The sequence below is a fragment of the Rhinoderma darwinii genome, chromosome 4 (assembly GCF_050947455.1).
Source record: "Rhinoderma darwinii isolate aRhiDar2 chromosome 4, aRhiDar2.hap1, whole genome shotgun sequence".
In the NCBI taxonomy this organism is placed as follows: Eukaryota; Metazoa; Chordata; class Amphibia; order Anura; family Rhinodermatidae; genus Rhinoderma; species Rhinoderma darwinii.
The window spans coordinates 292,473,639-292,501,001 of record NC_134690.1 but is presented as its reverse complement, the minus strand read 5'-3'; the positions used below and the strand labels follow the sequence as shown (position 1 = coordinate 292,501,001).

The following is a 27,363-nucleotide window of genomic DNA, read 5'->3' as shown; positions in this document are numbered from 1 at the left end:
AGACTCTAATGTACTTGTCTTGTTGCTCAGTTGTGCAGCGGGGCCTCCCACTTCTCTTTCTACTCTGGTTAGAGCCTGTGTGTGCTGTCCTCTGAAGGGAGTAGTACACACCGTTGTAGGAAATCTTCAGTTTCTTGGCAATTTCTCGCATGGAATAGCCTTCATTTCTAAGAACAAGAATAGACTGTCGAGTTTCACATGAAAGCTCTCTTTTTCTAGCCATTTTGAGAGTTTAATCGAACCCACAAATGTAATACTCCAGATTCTCAACTAGCTCAAAGGAAGGTCAGTTTTATAGCTCCTCTAAACAGCAAAACTGCTAACATAATTGCACAAGTGTTTTCAAGTGTTTTCTAATCATCCATTAGCCTTCTAACACAGTTAGCAAACACAATGTACCATTAGAACACTGGAGTGATGGTTGCTGGAAATGGGCCTATATACACCTATGTAGATATTGCATTAAAAACCAGACGTTTGCAGCTAGAATAGTCATTTAGGGTGTATAGGGTGTATTTCTGATTAATTTTATGTTATCTTCATTGAAAAAAACTGTGCTTTTCTTTCAAAAATAAGGAAATTTCTAAGTGACCCTAAACTTTTGAACGGTAGTGTGTATATATATATATATATATATATATATATATATATATATATATATATAAAATAATCACCTATATATATCCTACATACGTTATAAAAATACGCTATATATATCGTACGCAGACGTCCGAAAAAGAGTGTTAACCCTTCCTGCGCTGACGTTTTAGGCGCGATTTTTTGTTTTAGCATAAAATAAAAAGTTTCAATTTAAATAATCTAAAAATTATTAGTAGTAGTTTAGGTAGGTTACATATATATATATATATATATATATATATACACACACGCATACACCAGGTGTCTGACGACATTTCAGACGTAGTTTTTTTATTTGTCATAAAATTTTTAAAAAGTTTAAAAAAATTGTTAAAAAGTATAAAATTAGAGCTAAACAGAATTACACTGTGGAGGAGGCCTACGCCATGCTGTGTTCAGACACAGACACGGAAACCGCCAGTGAGGATGAGGAACACTTCCTTATTTTGTCATCCTCTAGCGATAGTGAGGAACCCCCACAAAGGCGGAGTAGGCACAGTGACAGTCACTCAAGTGACTCCAATTGGGTGCCCCCAACAATTTTTTCACCCCAAATTCCTGAATTCACTTCTGACCCATGAATAAAAATTGATACCACTGGGTACACGGAATTACATTTTTTCCACATTTTCTTCACGGAGGAATTGGTGAACATAATGGTCACCCAAACAAATATTTATGCCGAACAGTATCTGGCCAGTCACCCCGCGTCATATTACGCTAGAGGCCAGAAGTGGCATCCAACATGTTGCTGCAGAAATTAAAAAGTTCTGGGGGCTCCTTCTTAATATGGGGCTTATTAAGAAACCCACCATACGGTCCTACTGGTCGACCGACGTTTTGTATGCTACGCCAATGTACAGGGCTGTAATGGTGAGAACTCGGTTTGAGGCAATATCAAGATTCCTCCATTTCACTGACAACAGTCAGTGCCCTCCGCCTGGTGACCCCAACCAGGACAGATTATTTAAAATTAGGCTGCTTATTTCACTTCTGAGTGAAAAATTTTCAGAGGCATACACCCCTAATAAAAACATTGCCATAGATGAGACACTCGTGCTCTTCAAAGGAAGGCTACGATTTAGTCAATACTTGCCAAGTAAAAGGGCAAAATACGGGATAAAAATTTATAAGCTCTGTGAGAGTGAAAGTGGGTACACTCACGGAATTAGAATTTATGAGGGAAAAGACTCCCAAATCTGCCCAACAGATTGTCCCCCTGTCCTCAACACAAGCGGCAAAATTTTGTGGGACCTTTTGTACCCCCTGCTAGATAAAGGTTATAACCTTTATATATACAATTTCTTTACTAGCGTTCCACTGTTCCACTGCCTATTTGATAAAAATACAGTCGCCTGTGGCACAATACGGAGGAATCAAAAAGGCCTCCCAAAAAATTGGGTCGACCAGAAACTGAGACCTGGTGATAGCAGGTCATTGTCTAATGGGACTGTGATGGTGACCAAATTTAGGGATAAAAAAGATGTTTTTATCATCACGTCCATTCATGGGGACAGCAGCACCCCTGTACCAGTAAGAGGGCGTAATGCCACAGCCCTCAAGCCCGTGTGTATACAGAAGTATAACCAACACATGGGTGGCATAGACCTGGCAGATCAAATGCTATAGCCATACAGCGCAATGAGGAAGTCCCGCGTATGGTACAAGAAGACTGCTGTGCACCTCATACAAACAGCGCTGTACAATTATTTTATTATTTATCGGAAGTCAGGGAATCAAGCACGGTATCTTGAATACCAGGAAAAAGTTAAAAAACAACTACTTTTCAAAGACCAACCAGAAGAGTCTGCAAGCACATCCCATAGCAGCGAGGCCAGCAGAATTGTATTAGGGCAGTACTTCCCAAGTGATGTGCCCCCCACTGATAAAAAGAGAAGACCATAAAAAAAATGTTGCGTCTGTTATAAAAACGGAATGCGAAAAGACACGGGAATCAGTGTGACAATTGTCCTGATAAGCCAGGATTGTGTATCAAGGACTGTTTTCGCGCCTACCATTCCTCCCTAAATTATAAATTTTATGACTTACTTTCTACTTTTTTTTTTTTTTTTACCCATTTTTGGCCTTTCATCCCCATTTCCGGTACATTATTGCCCATTTATGAATTGGAATTAAACCTAAAAAAAACAACTAAATACTTCATTATACCCCTAGATGAATACTAGTACATTATTGCCCATTTATGAATTGGAATTAAACCTAAAAAAATAACTAAATACTTCATTATACCCCTAGATGAATACTGAAAAACTAAATACTTCATTAAACCCCTAGATGAATACTGAAGGACAGTGTTTTCTGCTCAGTCACTTCAGAAAGTCTGCAAATAAATTGTGCCTGGAATTCATCTAACTAGGCCCAAAAAGCCACAAGGCGCTCCTTCAGTCTTATGATCTCTCATAATTCTAGCTAAAAAAACGACATGGTCAACATAATCACTATACCCCTAAATGAATACTTTCAGGGTGTAGTTTCCAAAATGGTGTAACTTTTTTGGAGTTTCCACTGTACTGGCACCTCAGTGGCTCTGTAAACGTGACATGACACCGAAAACCATTCCAGCAAAATCTGTTCTCAAAAAGCCAAATGGCACTACTTCCATTCTGAGCCCTGCCGTGGGTCCAAACAGCAGTTTATTACCACATATGAGGTATTCCCGTAATCGGGAGAAGTTTCTTTACAAATTTTGTGGTTCTTTTTCTCCTTTATTCCTAGTAAAAATTAAAAATGTCTACGTTTTTTCAGAAAAAAAGTCGATTTTCATATTCATGGCCGAATTCCACAAAATTCTGCAAAAATATGTGGGGTCAAAATGCTCACTATACCCCTAGGAAAATTCCTTGAGGGGTGTAGTTTCCAAAATGGGGTCGCTTTTGGGGGGTTTCCACTGTTTTGGTACCTCCAGGACGTTGCAAACGCGTCATGGCACCGAAAATCATTCCAGCAAAATCTGTGCTCCAGAATCCAAATGCCGCTGTTTCCCTTCTGAGCCCTGCCGTGGGTCCAAACAGCAGTTTATTACCACATATGCAGTATTCTCGTAATCGGGAGAAGTTGCTTTACAAATTTTGTGGTTCTTTTTCTCCTTTTTTCCTAGTAAAAATTAAAAATGTCTACGTTTTTTCAGAAAAAAAGTTGATTTTCATATTCATGGCTGAATTCCACTAAATTCTGCAAAAAACCTGTGGGGTCAAAATGCTCACTATACCCCTAGAAAAATTCCTTGAGGGGTGTAGTTTCCAAAATTGGGTCGCTTTTGAGGGGTTTCTACTGTTTTGGTACCTCCAGGACGTTGCAAGCGCGACATGGCACCAAAAATCATTCCAGCAAAATCTGTGCTCCAAAATCCAAATGGCGCTGTTTCCCTTCTGAGCCCTGCCGTGGGTCCAAACAGCAGTTTATTACCACATATGCGGTATTCCCGTAATCGGGAGAGGTTGCTTTACAAATTTTTCTCCTTTATTTCTAGTAAAAATTAAAAATGTCTACGTTTTTTGAGAAAATGTGGACTTTCAATTTTACATACTATTTCCAATAATTTTAGCAAAAACCTGTGGGGTTAAAATGCTAACTATACCCCTCGATAAATTCCCTGAGGGGTGTAGTTTCCAAAATGGGGTCACTTTTGGGGGCTCTCCACTGTTTGGGCACCACAAGACCTCTTCAAACCTGACATGATGTCTAAAATATAATGTAAAAAAAGGAGGCCCCAAAATCCTCTAGGTGCTCCTTTGCATCTGAGGTCCGTGTTTCAGTCCAAGAGGACACTAGGGCCACATGTGGGATATTTATAAAAACTGTAGAATCAGGGTAATAAATGTTGAGTTGCAATTCTTGGCTAAAACCTTCTGCGGTACAAATTTTTTTTATCACAAATTAATTTTGGCCAAAAAAAATGAAATTAGTAAATTTCACGTCTATTTTGCTTTAATTCCTGTGAAACGCCTAAAGGGTTAAGAAACTTTTTGAATGCTGTTTTGAATACTTTGAGGGGATGCAGTTTTTAAAATGGGGTGATTTATGGGGTCTATATAGTACATAAGGCCTTCAAAGCCACTTCAGAACTGAACTGGTCCCTGTAAAAATAGCCTTTTGACATTTTCTTGAAAATGTGAGAAATTGCTGCTAAAGTTCTAAGCCTTGTAACGTCCTATAAAAATAAAAGGACGTTCCAAAAACGAAGCAAACATAAAGTAGACATATAGGGGATGTTAACTAGTAACTATTTTGTGTGGTATTACTATCTGTCTTACAAGCATATACATTTAAATTAAGAAAAATGCTAATTTTCACAAATTTTCTCTACATTTTGGTGTTCACAAATAAATACTGAATTTTTCACTAACATCAAGTACAATGTCATGAGAAAACAGTCTCAGAATCGCTTGGATAGGTAAAAGCATTCCGGAGTTATTACCACATAAAGTAACACATGTCAGATTTGAAAAAATCATCTATGTCCTGAAGGCCAAAACAGGCTGTGTCCTTAACCCCTTCCCGCTCCTGGACGTACTATTAGGTCATGGTAACCATAGCGTTCGCTCTCGTACAGCATGTCTCGTACAGCAGCTGCCGTTTAGGGGTTAAGCTACAATCGCCAGCCTGCTATACGATAGCGGCTGGCGATTGTGACTATGGCAACCGGACACCAAACAATGGCGTCCGGCTATGCCATCGACGGAAGCCTAGTGGGTCCTGACGAAGTCAGGACCCACTATGCTTGCTGTCAGTGAGTAGCTGACAGCTCTAATACACTGCACTACGCATGTAGTGCAGTGTATTAGAATAGCGATCAGGGCCTCCTGCCCTCAAGTCCCCTAATGGGACAAAGTAATAAAGTTAAAAAAATAGTTAAAAAAAGATGTGTAAAAATAAGAAAATAAAATATTTAAAAGTAATAAAAGTAAAAATCCCCCCTTTTCCCTTATCAGACCTTTATTATTAATAAAAATCTATAAACAAACACATAAACTATACATAATTGGTATCGCCGCGTCCGCAACGGCCTGAACTACAAAATTATTTCGTTATTTATCCCGCGCGGTGAACGCCGTAAAATAAAATAATAATAAACCGTACCAGAATCACAATTGTTTGGTCACTTCACATCCCAAAAAATGGAATAAAAAGAGATCAAAGAGTCGCATGTACCTAAAAATGGTAATGATAGAAACTACAGTTCGTTACGCAAAAAATAAGTCCTCGCACGGCTTTATTGATGGAAAAATAAAAAAGTTCTGGCTCTTATGGTAAGGTAACACAAAAAGTCAATGATTTTTTACAAAACATATTTTATTGTGCAAACGCCATAAGACATAAAAAAAAACTATAAACATATGGTATCACCGTAATCGTATCGCCCCGCAGAATAAAGTGAATATGTCATTTATAGCGCACGGTGAACGCTGTAAAAAAAATAGAATAAAAAAACAATAGTAGAATTGCTGTATTTTAGTCACCGCGCCATTTAAAAATAGAATAAAAACTGATCAAAAAGTCGCATGCACCCCATAAAAACTACAATGAATTCTTCAAGGTGTCTAGTTTCCAAAATGGGGTCACTTTTGGGGGGTTTACACTGTTTTGGCACCACAAGACCTCTTCAAACCAGACATGGTGCCTAATAAAAAGGAGGGCTCAAAATCCACTAGGTGGTCCTTTGCTTCGGAGGCCGGTGTTTCAGTCCATTACCGCACTAGGGCCACATGTGGGATATTTCTCAAAACTGCAGAATCTGGGCAATAAATATTGAGTTGCGTTTCTCTGGTAAAACCTTTTGTGTTATAAAAAAAGTGGTATAAAAAGGATTTTCTGACAACAAAAAAATGTACATTTCACCTCTACTTTGCTCTAAATTCCCATGAAACAGCTAAAGGGTTCATAAACTTTCTAAATGCTGTTGTGAATACTTTGAGGGGTCTAGTTTCTAAAATCGGGTGTTTCATAGGGGTTTCAAATATATAAGCCCCTCAAAGCAACTTCAGAACTGAACTGGAACCTAAAAAAATAAATAACTTAGGCAATACTTTGCTTCTTACATTATACTGATAATGAGCCGCGCCCACCCCGAGATGACCCCAGTTTTGACCGTTTGTATAAACGGAGACCCCTATTAGACCGTTTCAGTGCCCGCTTTTCCCAAGCATACACCCCCTGGAATTGTATTTCTATTGATGAGTCCTTGGTAGATTTTAAAGGGAGGGTTCAATTCTGCCAGTACCTGCCGGGTAAGAGGGCAAGGTATGGCATGAAGATGTATAAGCTGTGCGAGAGTGTATCAGGGTATACCTACAAATTTAGGATATATGAAGGGAAGGACACCAGTATTCAGCCCCCAGAATGCCTCCCCTTACTGGGAGTTCATGCAAAAATTGTGTGGGATTTGGTGCACCTACTGCTGGGCCAGGGTTACCAACTCTACCTGGATAATTTTTATACCAGCGTCCCACTCTTCAACTGCCTCGCTTCCAGAAGTACTGTGGCATGCGGCACTGCTAGAAGAAATCTGAGAGGCCTCCCTAAGACTCTGCTTGGGCAAACACTCAGAAGGGGTGAGTGCAGGGCACAATCTAGCAGCAACAAATTGTGTGTCAAGTACATGAGAGATGTCACACCAGTACCCATGTACCAGGACGAGGTACCAGTACAGAGACCCCCAAACCAGACTGCATCCTGGACTACAATAGGTACATGGGAAGGGTGGAGTTGTCAGATCAAGCCCTGAAGCCCTACAGCACCATGCGGTGTGGTATAAGAAGCTGGCCGGGCACATCATACAGATGGCATTGCACAACGCGTACGTGCTACATTGATGTACAGGCCAGATGGGAACTTTCCTGGAATTTCAAGAGGTGGTTATCAAGAAACTAATTTTTAGGGACCAAGAAGGGGGGGCACCCAGTACTTCTGGAAGCGGGGCCACACGCATCGTACCAGGGCAACACTTTCCAGGAGAAGTTCCCCAAACTGGCAAGAAAGGAAAAAGTCAAAAGAGGTACACAGTCTGCTATAAGAGGGGGATAAGGAAGGACACAATATACCAATGTGACACATGTCCCGAAAAACGAAGGCTAGGTATGAAAGAGTGCTTCAAAATTTATCATAGATCCCTTGATTTTTAATCTACCCCAGTTTTACTTACCTGATGCCCTCCGCACAGCTTATCCCCCCTCGTCTTTCCCTTCTGAGCCCTGCTGCGTGCCTAGGCAGCTGATAACAGCCACATGTAGGGTATTGACGTACCCGTGAGAACCCACATTACAGTTTATGGAGTGTTTGTCTCCGGTCAAAATGCTCACTACAACTCTAGATGAATGCCTCAACGGTGTAGTTTTTAAAATGGGGTCACTTCTTGGGGGTTTTAACTGTACTGGTACCTCAGGGGCTTCTGCATACATGACTTTGCACCAAAAAAATCCCCAGTAGGCCAAATGGTGGTCCTTTCCTTCTGAGCCCTTCCATGGGCCCAAACGGCAGTTTATCACCACAAATGGGGCATTGCTGCACTCAGGACAAATTGGGCAATAGAATGGGGTATTTTATTTCTTGTGAAAATAAGAAATTTTCAGCCAAAACAACATATTATTGGAAAAAAATAATTTTGTTTTAATTCCCAGCCCAATTCAAATAAGTTCTGTGAAAAAACTGTGGAGTCAAAATGGTCACTACACCCATAAATGAATTCCTTGAGGGGTGTAGTATCCAAAATGGGGTCACTTCTGGTGGGTTCCCATTGCTTTGATACCTCTGGGGCTCTGCAGATGCGACATGGCACCTGAAAACCAATCCAGCAAAATCTGGACTCCAACAAACACATAGCGCTCATTTCCTTCTGAGCCCTCCCATGGGCCCAAACGGCAGTTTACCACCACAAATGGGGTATTGCTACACTCAGGACAAATTGGGCAACAAAATTGAGTATTTTATTTCTTGTGAAAATAAGAAATTTTGAGCTAAAACTACATATTATTGGAAAAAATGTATTTTTTTTAAAATTCCCAGCCCAATTCAAATAAGTTCTGTGAAGAAACTATGGGGTCTAAATAGTCACATTACCCATAAATGAATTGTTTGAAGGGTGTAGTTTCCAAAATGGGGTCACTTCTGGTGGGTTTCCATTGCATTGATGCCTCTAGGGCTCTGCAAATGCGACATGGCACCTGAAAACCAATCCAGCAAAATCTGGACTCCAACAAACACATAGCGCTCCTTTCCTTCTGAGCCCTCCCATGGGCCCAAACGGCAGTTTACCACCACAAATGGGGTATTGCTACACTCAGGACAAATTGGGCAACAAAATTGAGTATTTTATTTCTTGTGAAAATAAGAAATTTTGAGCTGAAACTACATATTATTGGAAAAAATTATTTTTTTAAAAATTCCCAGCCCAATTCAAATAAGTTCTGTGAAGAAACTATGGGGTCTAAATAGTCACATTACCCATAAATGAATTGTTTGAAGGGTGTAGTTTCCAAAATGGGGTCACTTCTGGTGGGTTTCCATTGCATTGATGCCTCTAGGGCTCTGCAAATGCGACATGGCACCTGAAAACCAATCCAGCAAAATCTGGACTCCAACAAACACATAGCGCTCATTTCCTTCTGAGCCCTCCCATGGGCCCAAACGGCAGTTTACCACCACAAATGGGGCATTGCTGCACTCAGGACAAATTGGGCAATAGAATGGGGTATTTTATTTCTTGTGAAAATAAGAAATTTTCAGCCAAAACAACATATTATTGGAAAAAAATAATTTTGTTTTAATTCCCAGCCCAATTCAAATAAGTTCTGTGAAAAAACTGTGGAGTCAAAATGGTCACTACACCCATAAATGAATTCCTTGAGGGGTGTAGTATCCAAAATGGGGTCACTTGTGGTGGGTTTCCATTGCTTTGATACCTCTGGGGCTCTGCTGATGCGACATGGCACCTGAAAACCAATCCAGCAAAATCTGGACTCCAACAAACACATAGCGCTCATTTCCTTCTGAGCCCTCCCATGGGCCCAAACGGCAGTTTACCACCACAAATGGGGTATTGCTACACTCAGGTAAAATTGGGCAACAAAATTGAGTATTTTATTTCTTGTGAAAATAAGAAATTTTGAGCTGAAACTACATATTATTGGAAAAAATTATTTTAAAAAAAATTCCCAGCCCAATTCAAATAAGTTCTGTGAAGAAACTATGGGGTCTAAATAGTCACATTACCCATAAATGAATTGTTTGAAGGGTGTAGTTTCCAAAATGGGGTCACTTCTGGTCGGTTTCCATTGCTTTGATGCCTCTGGGGCTCTGCAAATGCGACATGGCACCCGAAAACCAATCCAGCAAAATCTGGACTCCAACAAACACATAGCGCTCCTTTCCTTCTGAGCCCTCCCATGGGCCCAAACGGCAGTTTATCACCACAAATGGGGTACTGCCACACTCAGGACAAATTGGGCAACAAAATGGGGTATTTTGTTTCCTGTGAAAATAGGAAATTTTGATCACAAATTACATCTTATTGAAAAAAATGACATTTTTTTTATTTCACAGCCCAATTTAACTAGGTGCTGTGAAAAAACTGTGTGGTCAAAATGATAACAACAACCATAAATGAATTCCTTGAGGGGTGTAGTTTCCAAAATGGGGTCACTATTGGGGGATTCCTACTCTTTTGGCACCTCAACACCTCTTCAAACCTGGCATGCTGCCTAAAATATATTCTAATAAAAAAGAGGCCTCAAAATGCACTAGGTGCTTCTTTGCTTCTGGGGCTTGTGTTTTAGTCCACGAGCGCACTAGAGCCACATGTGGGACATTTCTAAAAACTGCAGAATCTGGACAATACATATTTAGTAGTGTTTCTCTGGTAAAAACTTCTGTGTTACACAAAAAAAATGTAATAAAATTGAAATTCAGCAAGAAAAATGACATTTTCAAATTTCATCTCCACTTTGCTTTAATTCCTGTGAAATGGCTGAAGGGATAAAAATCTTTCTAAATGCTGTTTTGAATACTTTGAGGGGTCTAGTTTTTAAAATTGGGTGTTTTATGGGGGTTTCTAATACATAGTCCCCTCAAAGCCACTTCTGAACTGAACAGGTACCTTAATAAAAAGGCTTTTGAAATTTTCTTTAAAAAAAAAGAGAAATTGCTGTTTATGTTCTAAGCCTTGTAACGTCCAAGAAAAATTAAATAATGTTCAAAAAACAATGCCAATCTAAAGTAGACATATGGGAAATGTGAATTAGTAACTATTTTGGGTGGTATAACTGTCTGTTTTACAAGCAGATGCATTTAAATTCTGAAAAATGCTATTTTTTCTCAATTTTCTATAAATTTTGCAATTTTTCACCAATAAACACTGAATATATCGACCAAATTTTACCACGAATATGAAGTCCAAAGTGTCACGAGAAAACAATCTCAGAATCGCTTGGATAGGTTTAAGCATTCCGACGTTATTACCACATAAAGTGAAATATGTCAGATTTCAAAAATGGGCTCTGAGCCTTAAGGCCCAAACTAGGCTGCGTCCTCAAGGGGTTAAGGGGTTAAATAAAAGCATTTTCACAGATTCACAGATCTTATGGTTAAAAAGGCTTGTCACCTCTGAGACTGAACATACAGTGCTGTCTTGTCTTTTGAGGGGATTTTACATGGAACAGTTGTTTACCATATTTTTGGTACGGTAATTCAGCCCAAACCCTGAGGATCCGGTGGCCTACAAAAAGATGTATTTCCATGAAAAGGAGTGATATATATTTATATATATATATATATATATATATATATATATACATATATATATATATATACATATATATAGTCAATTCTTTCAAAATACGAGACAGCACACCTTGATAGTGAAAAAAGTGGATTTATTCACCACATGCGACGTTTCATCCCTACTCCATGGGGCCTTTCTCAAGCATATTATATATATATATATACATATATATATATATATATATATATATATATATATATATATATATATATATATATAAACCATAGGATCAAGTAACGGCACCAGGACTTCAAGATTAATGAAAAAAGGGTGGATTTAGTCGACATGAGTGAGCAGCGACGTTTCGTCCAACAGAGAACCTTTCTCAAGCTTGAGAAAGGTTCTGTGCTGGACCGAAACGTCGCTGCTCACTTGAGGTGAATAAATCCACAATTTTTCATTAATCTTGAAGTCCCGGTGACCTTACTTGATCTTATGGTTTCTACATACTTCTAGTTGGGGAAGTGATTCATCCTTTAGGTAACGTGCACATGGCCTAATTTATAGCGTTTTGGAGTGCTGTGTTCATTCGTATTTGGACCATATATATATATATATATATATATATATATATATATATATATATATATATATACAGGCCAGTCATGTTTGACATATACAAAATTGAGAGAGTATATGCTAGAAACTTACAATGTTAGTAAGAATGATAGTTTGTGAGTCTGTGGCACTGTATCTTAAAATTAATTAGTTCTCCATAATTAATGTTGTTTTCCAATTTTATGTAACTATATGAATCATTGTTAACCCCTTCCTAACAACCGCCATATATATACGGAGCTGTCGAGAAGGGGTTCCCGCAAAGCGCAGTACAGTTACGTCACAGTGATAGTGCGGGCTCAGGAGCTGAGCCCACACCATCACCGCCGGGTGTCCGATGTATGTTACAGCTGACACCCTGCTGTAACAACCAGGACCAGAGCTAGCGTCTTATCTGGTCGATTAACTCTGGCCTCCCGGTCTGCCAGCTATGGAAGCCTCCTAGTATGCGCCCGTATGCGGGGCCTAAAAGGCTTCCATAGCCGACGGCAAGATGGCGCTGGCTCAGCTTCAGCGGTGGGTGTCAGCTGTATGTTACAGCTGACACCCTGGTGTAATGGCAGGGTCCAGAGGTGTAGCCTAATCGGCTTGCTGTCAATGAAAGACTGACAGTTCTAATACGTAGGTAGTGCAATGTATTAGAACAGCAATCAAACAGTTGGACCTTCAAGTCCCCTAGCGGGACTAAAAAAAGGTGTAAAAAAAAAACTTTGAAGCAAATAAAATAAAAGTTTCAAGTAATAAAATAAAACACAATCACCCTTTTTCCCTTATGAAGTCCTTTATTATTGAAAATAAATAAAAAGAAACCATACATATTTGGTATTGCCACATCCGTAATGGCCTGAAAATATTATGTTATTTATCCCGTGCAATGAACGCTGAAAAAAACAAAACCTAAAAGACAATGGCAAAAATTGGAGTAAAAAGTGATCAAAAAGTGGCATGTATCCAAAAATCATACCTATATAAACTATAACTTGTCTCACGAAAAAACAAGCCCTCATACAGCTCCATCGACAAAAAAATGCTATGGCTCTTACAACATGGCGACAGAAAAAATACATTCTTTTTACAAAAGTAATTTTATTGTGCAAAAAGTTGTAAAACATAAAAAAGTGCTATAAATTAGGTATCGCCAGAATCGTACTGACCCACAGAGTAAAGTTAACATGTCATTTATAACACATGGTGTACGTTATATAAAAAAACTAAAAAAACTATGCCAGAATTGCTGTTTTTTGGTCACCTTGCCTCCCAAAAAAAAGGATAAAAAGTGATCAAAAAATCACAAGTACCCCAAAATGGTACCAATAAAAACTACAGCTGGACCCGCGACGATTTATCAAGGCCCTACAATTAGGGAACCAGGAAGGGAAGAGCTCAAACATATCTGCTGAAAGCGAGGGTGCCCCTATGATACCAGGACAACACGTTCCCAGCAAAATTCCCCAAACTGCAAAGGTGCAGAGTGTGAACCAAAAGGGTGATAAGAAACGACACCATCTATCAGTACGACACTTGCCTGTGCAGAAAAGATTGTTTCACCGCGTAACACACATCTATGGATTATTTTATTGTTATTTTAACCCCATTATTATGCCACCTTATTATACCCTGATGTACTCCGCACAGCTTACATATGCCCCAACATTATAAACTCAAATACCAGTAAAACTCCTACCAAGCAAAATCCGCGATCCAAAAGCCAAATGGCGTTCCCTCCCTACTGAGCACTACACTTTGCCCAAACAGCTGTTTACTTCCACATATATGGCATCGCCATACCCGGAAGAACCCTTTTACACATTTTTGGGATGTATGTCTCCAGTGGCACAAGCTGGGCACAACATATTTGCCACTGAAATGGCATATATGGGGAAAAATTGCAATTTTTACGTTGCACCATCTGCAGCGCAATCATTTACGGAAAATACCTGTGGTGTAAAAATGCTCACTACACCCCTTAATAAATGGCTTGAGGGGTTCAGTTTCCAAAATTGGGTCACTTCTCAGGGGTTTCTTTTATTATTTGACACCAGAGCTTCTGGCAATTGAGAACAAATATTTTGTAAGTCGCCAAATTAGGCCTCAAATTCGCATGGTACTCTTTCACACCTGAGCCCTGTCAAATGTCCAGGCAAAAGATTAGGGCCACATGTAGGGTGTTTCTAAAACCCGGAAACATAGCATAATAATTAGAGAGCTGTATTTTCATGGTGGCACAAGCTGGGCACCACATATTGGCATATCTAAGGAAAAATTGCCATTTTAACTCTGCAACATCGAGTGCACACTAATTTAAGGAAAAGACATGCGGGGTTAACTACACCCCTAGGTGAATACCTTGAGGGGTGTAGTTTCCAAAATGAGGTCACTTCTGGGGGGTTTCCTCTGTACTAGTACCTTAGGGACTTTGCAAATGCGACATAGCGTCCAGAAACCAATTCAGCAAAATCTGCACTCCAAAAACCAAATTACACTCCTTCCCCTCTGAGCCCTGCCGTGTGTCCAAACAGCAATTTATGACCACATATGGTGTATTGCTGTATTTGGGAGAAATAGATTTACAAATTTTGGGGTGCTTTTTCTCCTTTTATTTGTTGAGAAAATGAAAAACTTTGAACTAAAGCTACACTACCGTTCAAAAGTTTGGTGTCACCCAGACAATGTTGTGTTTTCCATGAAAACTCACACTTATATTTATCAAATGAGTTGCAAAATGACTAGAAAATATAGTCAAGACATTGACAAGGTTAGAAATAATGATTTTTATTTGAAATAATAATTTTCTCCTTCAAACTTTGCTTTCGCCAAAGAATGCTCCATTTGAAGCAATTACAGCATTGCAGACCTTTGGCATTCTAGCTGTTAATTTGCTGAGGTAATCGGGAGAAATTTCACCCCATGTTTCCAGAAGGCCCTCCCACAAGTTGGATTGGTTTGATGGGCACTTCTTGCGTACCATACGGTCAAGCTGTTCCCATAACAACTCTATGGGGTTGAGATCTGGTGACTGCGCTGGCCACTCCATTACAGATAGAATACCAGCTGCCTGCTTCTTCCCTAAATAGTTCTTGCATAATTTGGAGGTGTGCTTTGGGTCATTGTCCTGTTGTAGGATGAAATTGGCTCCAATCAAGCGCTGTCCACAGGGTATGGCATGGCATTGCAAAATGGAGTGATAGCCTTCCTTATTCAAAATCCCCTTTACCGTGTACAAATCTCCCACTTTACCAGCACCAAAGCAACCCCAGACCATCACATTACCTCCACCATGCTTGACAGATGGCGTCAGGCAGTCTTCCAGCATCTTTTCAGTTGTTCTGCGTCTCACAAATGTTCTTCTGTGTGATCCAAACACCTCAAACTTCGATTCGTCTGTCCATAACACTTTTTTCCAATCTTCCTCTGTCCAATTTCTGTGTGCTTTTGCCCATATTAATCTTTTCCTTTTATTAGCCAGTCTCAGATATGGCTTTTTCTTTGCCACTCTGCCCTGAAGGCCAGCATCCCGGAGTCATCTCTTAACTGTAGACCTTGACACTGGCGTTTTGCGGGTACTATTTAATGAAGCTGCCAGTTGAGGACCTGTGAGGCGTCTATTTCTCAAACGAGAGACTCTAATGTACTTGTCTTGTTGCTCAGTTGTGCAGCGGGGCCTCTCACTTCTCTTTCTACTCTGGTTAGAGCCAGTTTGTGCTGTCCTCTGAGGGGAGTAGTGCAGACCGTTGTAGGAAATCTTCAGTTTCTTGGCAATTTCTCGTATGGAATAGCTTTCATTTCTAAGAACAAGAATAGACTGTCAAGTTTCACATGAAAGCTCTCTTTTTCTAGCCATTTGGAGAGTTTAATCGAACCCACAAATGTAATGCTCCAGATTCTCAACTAGCTCAAAGGAAGGTCAGTTTTATAGCTCCTCTAAACAGCAAAACTGTTTACAGTGGTGCTAACATAATTGCACAAGGTTTTTCAAGTGTTTTCTAATCCTCCATTAGCCTTCTAACACAGTTAGCAAACACAATGTACCATTTGAACACTGGAGTGATGGTTGCTGGAAATGGGCCTTTATACACCTATGTAGATATTGCATTAAAAACCAGACGTTTGCAGATATAATAGTCATTTACCACATTAACAATGTATAGAGTGTATTTCTGATTAATTTAATGTTATCTTCATTGAAAAAAACTGTGCTTTTCTTGCAAAAATAAGGAAATTTCTAAGTGATCCTAAACTTTTGAACGGTAGTGTACATCTTTTTGGAAAAAAATATATATATATATTTTCACTGCCCAATTCTAATAAAATCTATGAAAAACCGGTGGAGCCAAAGTGTAGTTTGCAAAATTGAGACACATTTAGGGAGTTTCCACTGTTTTGGTCCCACATGGGCTTTGCAAAAGCGACATGGTGCCAAGAAACCAATCCAGCAAAATCTGTGCTCCAAAAGCAAAATGGTGCTCCTTCCCTTCTGAGCTCTTCTGTGTGCCCAAACAGCAGGTATGACCACATATGAGGTATTTCCATACTCTGGAGAAGTTGCTTTACAAATGTTGGGATCCTTATTTTCCTTTATTTGCTGAGAAAATGAAATATTTTTTAGCTAAAGCTACGACTTATTGAAGAATTTTTTTTTTTTTTCATTTTCACTGCCCAATTCCAATAAAAGCTATGAAACACATGTGGGGTCAAAATGCTCACTACACACCTAGATAAATTCCTTGTTGGTATAGTTTACAAAATGGGGTCTTACTTGGGGTGTTTCCTTTATTTTGGCATCACAAGACATCTTCAAACATGACATGATGCCTAAAATATAATCTAATTAAAAGAACCCCCAAAAATGCTCCAGGTGCTCCTTTGCTTCTAAGGCCTGTATTTCAGTCCATTAGCCCACTAGGGCCACATGTGGGATATTTCTAAAAACTGCAAATTCTGGGCAATAAATATTGAGTTGCGTTTCTCTGGTAAAACCTTCTGTGTTACAGAAAAAGAATCAATAATAATGAATTTCTGCAAAAAAAAAAAAATGACATTTGTAAATTTCTTTAACAATTGCTTTAATTCCTGTGAAACACCTAAAGGGTTAAGAAAATGTTGAGGGCTGCCGTTTTAAAAATGGGGTGATTTTTGGGGGTTTGTATTGAAAGGCCCCTCAAAGCCACTTTAGAACTGATTTGTCCTGTGTAAAAATAGCCTTTGAAATTTTCATGAAAATGTGGGAAATTTCTGCTAAAGTTCTAAGCCTTGTAACGTCTTAGAAAAATAAATGGATGTTCAAAAAACAATGCCAATCTTTAGTAGACATATGGGAAATGTTCATTAGCAACTATTTTGCGTGGGATAACTATTTTTCTTACAGGCAGATACATTTAGACTAATAAAAATTCAAATTTTTCACAAAATTCTGGTGTTTTTCACAATTAAATACTGAGTGTAATAACCACATTTTACCAGTAACATAAAGTCCAATGTGTCGCGAGTAAACAATCTCAGAATCGCTTTGATAAGTAAAAGCATTCCAAAGTCATTACTACATAAAATGAGATGTCAGATTTGAAAAATAAGCCTGTTGCGAAAGACAAAAGTGGCCGCAGCGGGAAGGGGTTAAAGAGGCTACTACATAATGTGATTGGCGCTGTAATGTAGATTACATCAGTGTTTTTTATTTATAAAAACAATCATTTTTGACGGAGTTATGACCTATTTTAGCTTCATGCTAATGACTTTCTTAATGCCCAACTGGGCGTGTTTTACTTTTTGACCAGGTGGGCGTTGTGGAGAGAAGTGTATGACGCTGAGCAATCAGTGACCAATCAGCGTCATACACTTCTCTCCATTCATTTATTCTGCACATAGTGGTTTTACTAGATCACTATGTGCAGCCACATACTCACACACGTTACTGAAGTGTTTTGAGAGTTAATAGACATCGCCTCCAGCCAAGACGTGATGTCTATTCACAATCCTGACACTTCGGTAAAGTTACCGTGTGATTTACAGCACAGCAAGCGTAATCTCGCTGTAAACTGTAATTTACAGCGTAATCTCGCGAGATTACGCTTGCTGTGCTGTAAATCCCACACAAACGTTGGCGAAGTGTCGGGATTGTGAATAGACATCGCGTCCTTGCTGGAAATTGTCTATTAACTCTCAAGACACTCAGTAACCTTAGTGTGTGAGTATGTGGCTGCACATAGTGATCTAGTAAGATCACTATGTGCAGAGTAAATTAATGGAGAGAAGTGTATGACGCTGATTGGTCAGCGTCATACACTTCTCTCCAGGGGCGTAGCTAAAGGCTCATGGGCCCGATGCAAAAATTCTTACTGGGCCCCCCCCCGCAAACTTCTCATGGCCGACGGTCCGCAGCTTTCAGCTGCATCGCTGGGTCTCCTAAGTGACCCAACAATGCAGCACTAGCAGCCGGGGCGTCACTAAGGCTGGGTTCACACACCCTATTTACGGACGTAATTCGGGTGTTTTAGCATTGAATTACGTCCGAAAATGCGGCTCAAATACGTTGGCAAACATCTGCCCATTCATTTGAATGGGTCTTACGATGTTCTGTGCCGACGGTCATTTTTTTTTACGCGCCGCTGTCAAAAGGTGGCGCGTAAAAAAGACGCCTGCGTCAAAGAAGTGCCTGTCACTTCTTCAGACGTAAATGGCGCCGTTTTCCATGGACTCCATAGAAAAACAGCTCCAATTACATCCGTAATGGACCCAGTGAAAGACGCCTGCACATGCCATTACGGCTGAAATTACGGTGCTGTTTTCTCCTGAAAACAGCACCGTAATTTCAGCCGTAACAGACGCTGCCGTGTGAACATACCCTCAGGGCTTAAAATGTCAGGGAAATAGCCCCAATACATATGTGTCCGCCCAAAAAAAAGTGTGTATATGAGATAGCATAGCATATCTATAGCACTACGACCCTATAAACTATGGATAGGATTAGATACAGTGGCTCAACAGACAGTATCACACATGATAGGATTAGATACAGTGGCTCAGAAGGCAGTATCACACATGATAGGATTAGATACAGTGGCCCAGCAGACAGTATCACACATGATAGGATTAGATACAGTGGCTCAGCAGACAGTAACACACATGATAGGATTAAATACAGTGGCCCAGCAGACAGTATCACACAAGATACGATTAGATACAGGGCCCAGCAGACAGTATCACACATGATTGGATTAGATACAGGGCTGACATTGCGTCTCCAGCGCTGGACCCAGGATAGGTAAGAATAATAATTTTGCTTCTTTATGTGTTACTGATTATTTTTGTGTGTTTGTGTTTTTTTTACAGGTTCGGTTCTTGGACTTCGGATTCGAGGACAATTTCAATGACGGCGTTTTTTTTATTCTCAATAAAATGGTTTATGAGGGTTGTGTTTTTTTATTTCAATAAAATATTTTTTCTATGTGCTTGTATCTTTTTAAACTTTATTATCACCGCCTTAGTAATGGCTGCTGGCTGATTGACAACCTCCATTACTAAGGCGAGGCTTAATGTTAGCCAGTGCAGAGGCTACACTAACCCCCATTATTACCCCGGTACCCACTGCCACCAGGAGTACTGGAAAGAGTCGGGTACGAACCAGTACCTGTCCATCTGTAGTGACGGTCAGGCACCAGGGCGGCCGCAGGCTGGTAGTATTAGGCTGGCGAAGGCCAAAAACAGTGGCCCTTCCCACCCTTGTAATGCTGCCTGCTGCTGCTGTGTTGTATCTGGCTGGTTCTGAAAATTGGGGGGGACCCCACATCGTTCTTTCCAATTATTTTATTTTTTTTTTTTTTAAATGACGTGGGGTCCCCCCCATTTTTCATAACCAGCCAGATACAATAAAGCAGCAGCAGCCTAGCATCACCAGGGTAGGAAGGGCCACTGTTTTTGGCCTTTCCCCTCCTGATAATACCAGCCTGCGGCCACCCCAGTGGCCGACCATCACTACAGATGGTCAGGTACTGGATCGTACCCGGCTCTTCCCAGCACCCCTGGTGGCGGTGGGTACCGGGGTAATAAAGGGGGTTAGTGTTAGCCTGTGCATCGGCTAACACTAAGCCCCGCCTTAGCAATGGATGCTGTCAATCAGCCGGCGGCCATTACTAAGGCGGTAGTAATATAGTTTAAAAAAAAAACACATAGACATAGAAAAAATATTTTATTGAAATAAAAAAAAAACCCACACAGCCCTCATTAACCATATTATTGATAATAAAAAAAAAGCTGTCATCGAAGTAGTCCTGGAATCCGACGTAGTCCAACGACCGAACCTGTAAGAAAACACACAAAAAATTATTAGTAACACGTGTGTTAGGCTTAGATACAGGGCCCATGTGTGATACTGTCTGTGGGACCCTGTATCTAAGCCTACCACAACGTAGGCTTAGATACAGGGTCCAGCAGACAGTAATCTTATACAGTATAAGATTACTGTGTGCTGGGGCCCTGTATCTAAACCTACAGTGTGGTAGGCTTATATACAGGGCCCATCAGACAGGATCACACATGGGCCATGTATCTAAGCCTACCATGTGATTGGCTTAGATACAGGGCCCAGCAGACAGGATCACGCATGGGCCATGTATCTAAGCCTACCATGTGATTGGCTTAGATACAGGGCCCAGCAGACAGGATCACACAATCTGTGATCCTGTCTCATGGGCCCCCTAAGCCTGCTACATCGTAGGCTTAGGGGTTGTACAGTCCCTAAACATTGATGGCCTATCCTCAGGATAGGCCATCAATAGCTGATGTGTCTCTCGGGACCCGCAAATCAGCTGTTTTGAAGGGGCCGCAGCACTCGTACGAGAGCTGCTTCCCCTTCATTTCACTACTCGCCCACACTGTGAATCGCCGACACGGATTCACAGTGTGACCGGAATGACGGGGGGGCAGCTCTCGTACGAGTGCTGCGGCCCCTTCAAAACAGCTGATTGGCGGGTCCCGGGAGTCGGACCCCGCCAGTCAGGGCTAACCTTACCTTCCTCTTCGGCCGCGGCGGGAGTTCTGTCGTCTCGATGCTGTGCGCGGCACATAGCGCTGTGACATCATGCGCTGCGCACAGCGCTTGACGTCAGGACCTCCGCTGCGATCCGGAACCAGGAAGGTAAGTAAAGTATGTTACTATAGTAACAGGGGCCCTCGGCCCGAGTTACTATAGTAACTTTTTATTGATGTGGTGCGGGGGGCTGTGGGCCCCCCTGGCTTTGGGGCCCGGTCGCAATTGCAACCGCTGCAACCCCTATAGCTACGCCAGTTCTTCTCTCCACAATGCCCACTTGGTCAAAAAGTAAAACACGCCCAGTTGTCTATTAAGAAAGTCATTAGCATAAAGCTAAAATAGGTCATAACACTGTAAAAAATTATCGTTTTTCTAAATAAAAAACACTGCTGTAATCTAAATTACAGCGCCAATCAAATTATGTAGAAGACAGGCCACTTATAATGTGGTGACAGAGCCTCTTTAAACTAAAAGCTTTATAACTTTCTAAAATATGTTCTGCATCATTTCACCACCAATTTCAATAGCTCGTTGAAGAGTAACTGCTATTACTAGATAAAAACATTGTTTACAAGCGCACCAGGATTTTGGCCTTATTCACAAGAATGTTTGTAAGGAGGGGTGAAAACAGCTAAAATACCAAAACTAGTGTCACTGTCGAAATAATTCTGGACCTAACTGTAATATTTACTTGAAAGAAGCTTTCGTGTGGCCATTTGACAGAGCTAGTATATATATATATATATATATATATATATATATATATATATATATACATATATATATATTATAAGTGTATATATATATATATATATATATATAGTTTTCCAAGTTAAGAAAAAGAAAGAATTAACCGCAGACCAAAGGATGTGGCTCTGTAGACTGATAAATGATCAGTGATAGGAGATCACCGACCAAAATCCTGGGGTCGACAAGTTGGACACAAAGAGCACACAAGGAGGAGGAGGACATGAGTGGGAAGTGAAGAAGGATGGGAGGAAGGATAATCAGAAAGAAAAATGCTCAACACCCACTCTGAACGACTCTCTAACCACAACAGAGAAGTTCAGGACAGGTGCAGGTAGTAGCAGCAGCATCTGACGCCAGCAATTGCGGTTATTGGTCAATAGTCACTGACTAACCAATAGCATGAGACTGACTAAACAATAGTCCGAAACAGCAGTTATTACAGAAAAAAATGTTGAAGAAATCCTCCAGCTCACCAATAGCAGGTCTTCAGTGCGGACTGCGCTCGGATTCCCGTGACGACACACGGTTGAATCAGTAAGGAACAAAAGAAAAGCAGTGATCCAGCGCCATGTAATTTAAAAGGAAACAAGGTTCCAATTTTATTTAGATTGTGCCTACGCGTTTCGGACAACGCTTGTGTCCTTATTCATGATAAGCCATGAATAAAGACACAAGCGTTGTCTGAAACGCGTAGACACAATTTAATATTGCTAACCACCCTTGAATGTGATTTTTTTTTAAAGAAGTTTTGAAATAAAATTGGAACCTTGTTTCCTTTTAAATTACTTGGCGCTGGATCACTGCATCTCTTTTGTTCCTAGCAGTTATTACAGCTCATACACGTGGTGGGGAAAATTGGTGCCTGATTAAAGACTTGGCATACTGTTACTGAGCTGAGTGCAAACAATGGGCTCAGCTCGAGGTAGTAGTACTGAGCGAAATGTTAAGGGGTTAAAGAAGCAGTGCTTTATGGAGAACTCTGTACTTTGTAAGGACTGTGACCAGTTGTTACAGACTGCTTCTATCACTACCTGTGGATGTTGATACGATGTCATGCGACACTACGGTGACCACCAGATCCATAATATTTGGATCTGGCCTGGATGTTATACCTGCTATGAATAAAGAAGTTCAAAATGATATGGTGTTGCTTCCGCTGCTCAACTAGCAACAAATTATGCTTTCTCAAAAGATCTTGCTAAGCAGAAATGACACTACATGCCAGCTGGGAGGAGATTCCATGCATGGAAATGCCAGCAGTGATTCTCACTACAGATTTTTCAAGCCACCAATTGTTCATCAGTGGTTTGTTATATCTTAACATGTGAAGGGGCCTTTAATATGGAAAGTGATGTACCACACACATGCCAGGCAGGCATATCTTATTTTAGTAGATCACCAGTGGTAAGAAACCCTTGTGGTACTCCACATAGTTTCTAAGCCTTGAGATGCCCCTTGGAAATGATGATGTACAGCTTCCTGCCTTATGAGGGCAGGACAATTACCTGAAGAATGCGATGGCATGAAGAGTTTCCCAAGTTCACTTGTTTATTGTGTAAACCCTGTTATTCTATAACACCAGGAGAGCATAGCATTTATTACGATGTGTGACATATAGAACAAACTAAGCATACAAAATGCTTTTATGTACATATTGAATCAGAACGTAAGATTGTTTCTCCAAAACAAATTAAATTTATGTTTAAAGAAAAAACCAGGAGGTTCCCAAGTAAAGTGGTTCTTGCTTTTAAATAAGAAGGAACCAGATATAAAATTGCTAAAACAAATAAAATGTATTTATAAGCAGAAATTTTGATTATAGGTTATTACAGGGAACACAGTCCCTCTACGGGCAGCATGTTATAGAGCAGAAGTAGGTGAGCAGGTTGATATATATTTTTGGATTACAAGATTCAGTATACAGTAACTTGTCATTTATGCACTTAAACCTCTCCTGATTCTGGGTTTAGTAGTCCAGTGGACGGTCCTACACAGTGATTGACATAATTGTGACTACAGAGATAGATGATATATTAATAATGATTAGGACCACCCACTGGACTTCTAATCCCAGAATGAGCAGAGGTTTAAACACATAAATTGCAAGTTATACTGAAACTTTTGCTACAGCAATTTATATAAATTCGCCCATTAAATAAATAAAAAAATACTTTATTTTATATTTAATTACAGTGGAGCACCAATGCAGTAAAATTTTAGGGTAGATGGATGTTAAACTGAATCTTTGCCGCAGGTGAAGTAAAGCGTAGCTATACCACTGTCCACATGACCGATCCTTTAATGTCAGGAAATGTCCATCATTGGCTTGCTTACTTCTCTTCTATTTAATAGAATTGCATGCTTGGCTCATTGTTTATGGAGGGGTTGGGAGAGGTAGCATTCGACAGAACTAAAGTGTTACTATTTTATGTGTATATCCAGCTTAGAATTTCTTTTCACTGTAGGCTATCCCAGCAGGCATCTAGTGAGGTTCTGTACTGTATGCACTTCCGTATATTGTTTATACCAACGCATTCATTTAGGGATGTGATGTGATTTATTTTTATATTGTCTATTATGAGTCACAGTAGTATGAGTTTTAATTTAGATGTTGGCTCATACATAGACTTGCCTCTTTTGTGATAATTTCACAATTGTGTGTGTTGAAATATGGCTCTGTTATGATTATGTTATGATTACATAGTTGGGTGTGTGATTTATTGTGATAATCTTACACTGCTCTACTGCGATCAAAATTAGTAAAAGTGAGGCAGCATGGTAAAGTAAATTATGATGATGTAACTGGGATTTGTTCTAGTGTTGGTGTTCAATTAATTACTTTTTTGCTGATGTTGCTGTGTGAGGTCTTGTTTTTTTATTTTGAGGGGTTTCTTTAAGTCATTCTCCAAACACTTTCTATCTTGTTGTTTTATGCCCCTTGGAGCATGTACTTATCACCCAGCCTCACACAGCAGCTATACCTGAGCGATCAACCTAAAGCCCCCGGCCTTTAACTGTTACGCTGTCGATAGCGATTGAAACATCACAAGGAAGGAGGGTTATTTTTATATATCTAATTGTCAGACCAGCGATACAGATTGCCATTGCGGACAGTTTTAAGGGACAGCACTAAGCATAACAAAAGCTCCCAGGAGTGTCCTGTGTAATCCCTCTAATAGCTACCTGTGCATTTTACATCCATTAAGATAAGTATTTCAATGCATTAAAATACAAGAACTGAAATTGTAAAGCAAAAGACCCTTAGTTGAATAAAAAAAAGTAAATAAAGCTTAAAAATTTTGGAAAACACAGGTTAAAAAAATATACAAAAACAACAATAGCGAAATTAAATTTTTACATATTCCGCTTAAAAACACAATGTAGATTTAATGCTAAATGTTATGTACCGAAAAACTATGCCAAAAAAAGGAAAGTTATGGCTCTCAGAATGCAGTGAGGCAAAATTGGAAAAATAAGCTCTCTTCAAGACCAAAATGAGTCACGTCTTTTAAGGGTAAGTTTTTTTTATTTTAATAATGATACTTTGAAATACCTACAATATGTATTCTAACTAATAACTGCCTGTACATGCAAAATAACAGCTGTTAGGGCCTAACTCTGGTATGTCCTAAAAGCAATTCTCATGGGACAGCCTGGGGAGTTTAGATACAGCTCTTGAACACGACCGAGATCGGGCCGTGAAAAACATTCCGTGTATCAGCCGGATTTCCTAGGAGTCCCTGCCTCCCCATGGAACAGCTGTTCTGTACTTAACAAAATGATACTGTATGGAACAGCAGATCTGTGGGGAGGCAGGGACTCCTAGCATCATAAATGTCTATGATGCCAGGAGTCCCGTTCACCTGTACTGTGGTTGGGCCGGGAGATCTGGCCGACAAACAGACCGTTTTTCACGGCCTAATCTCAGTCGTGTGCAAGAGCTGGCCCAGCTTGGCATAACTAATTGGCAATCACTGTTACCAGGGCTGAGAATTGGTAGCAAATGGAGCCACCCTCCCATATGATGCCGTGTTCACTATTGATTGAAGCATCACAAAGGTTAACCCAACCGTTGCAGCGGGGTGGCAGCTGTGTATCACATTTCCCCCCCACTGAGCCTGCTCAATCACACACACACACACACATATATATATTTATATACTTTTTACCAAGGGCATTCCATCTTCTTAAACCGGTTCTACCTGTCAGCAGGATTACTGAGGGTTACTGGGATAACATGTTGAAATGTGATTCTTTCTTGGCAGCTATCACATAACAAAACAGCCAACTATGGTTTTGTAGCAATATGTACTCATGAACTGATGCTTATGTGCCAAGTGATCTACTTGACACATTTACTTAAATTTTTTCTTTAAAAAGATATCAGTACTTATTTTGTAAGGGCTAAAGCCAGGGGCATTACTAATAATCATGGGGCCCCATAGCAAAAGCGAGTTCACAACATGAAAAGTTTATTATTATTATTTTGATCTTCACTCTGTGACATGTATCCTTCCATAATGCACAAAGTGATGTGACATTCATTACATGGATTGATGTGCACAGTGATGTCACATCATAATTCACACAATGATGTTACAGAGAATGGATAATCTAAAGTTACAGCAATCAAAGAGTTTCTCAAGCAAGGCATCTTCCACCCTTAGCTGTGAAGTAAATAAATGCTTTGATTCCCCAGTGTCTTTTCCAATCATCCAGTTCTCTCTGACTGAAACGATTCTGACAATTTTATTACTATTGCTCTATTTTGCAGAACATTGAACACATTTACTAATGTGCCACATTGTTTATAGTTTGGGAAAGGCAATACTACGTTTCTGCTCCTAAACAAACAGACAAACAAACAAACAAACAAACAAACAAACAAACAAACAAACAAACAAACAAACAAACAAACTAAGCCAACATATTAAAAGCTATTTAACAGGAGAATGAAGAGCTCATAAGCATAAATATTACCTGTAAAGTTTGTAGTCCTCCAAATGCTGTAAATAGGAACAAAAATCCACACGCAGCAATTATAATATTCTTTAAGTGTTTTATTTCCATTGTTGAGTACTTCAGCACACCATAGAGTGCTACTGGCATAAAGTACAGTATGTTTCCTCCTTTAGATTAAGTCTGAAATAATAAAGTGGTAATTGACTTTTAAAATATTCCAGTGCATACCGGTACTTCTTTCCACTAAGAACTATTTTGTCCAGCTTTGACGGGTGCTTATGTGGTCCTGGGTCTCTCCAATTCCACCTGAATCAAAGTTTATACTAGTTTATATGTAGCGATCACCCTTTCTACCTAGATGTGATAAACTTTTCAAATAGAGTCTCTTACATTACAGTGTTACAAACTAAACTGATACTCTTATTTACATGCCCATTGCATATGTATATTATTAAGATAAGGCTTAAGTAGTATTAAATACACATATAAGGAGTGTCAGCAGCAGCAGATGGCCAGCCTCAACACTTTGATTGCAGGTTACTATAAAGCATTAGATATAAGAATAGATCACAGAGGACACTAATCAATAGTCAGCCTTAGGGTCAAGCACACAGCATAGCCCAGTGCCGTATGC

The 27,363-nt window shown here is 39.9% G+C and overlaps 1 protein-coding gene across 1 annotated transcript in view; it reads right to left on the bottom strand.

The window, feature by feature from the left end:
• LOC142760542 (protein unc-93 homolog A-like) overlaps positions 1-26,837 on the bottom strand; it is a 162,462-nt gene extending 135,625 nt beyond the window's left edge. Inside the window, exon 1 of the mRNA XM_075863734.1 lies at positions 26,748-26,837. Within this exon, the coding sequence (XP_075719849.1) occupies positions 26,748-26,837 (90 nt within the window). The remainder of the gene's footprint in view (positions 1-26,747) is intronic.
• Between the last annotated feature and the right edge of the window lie 526 nt (positions 26,838-27,363).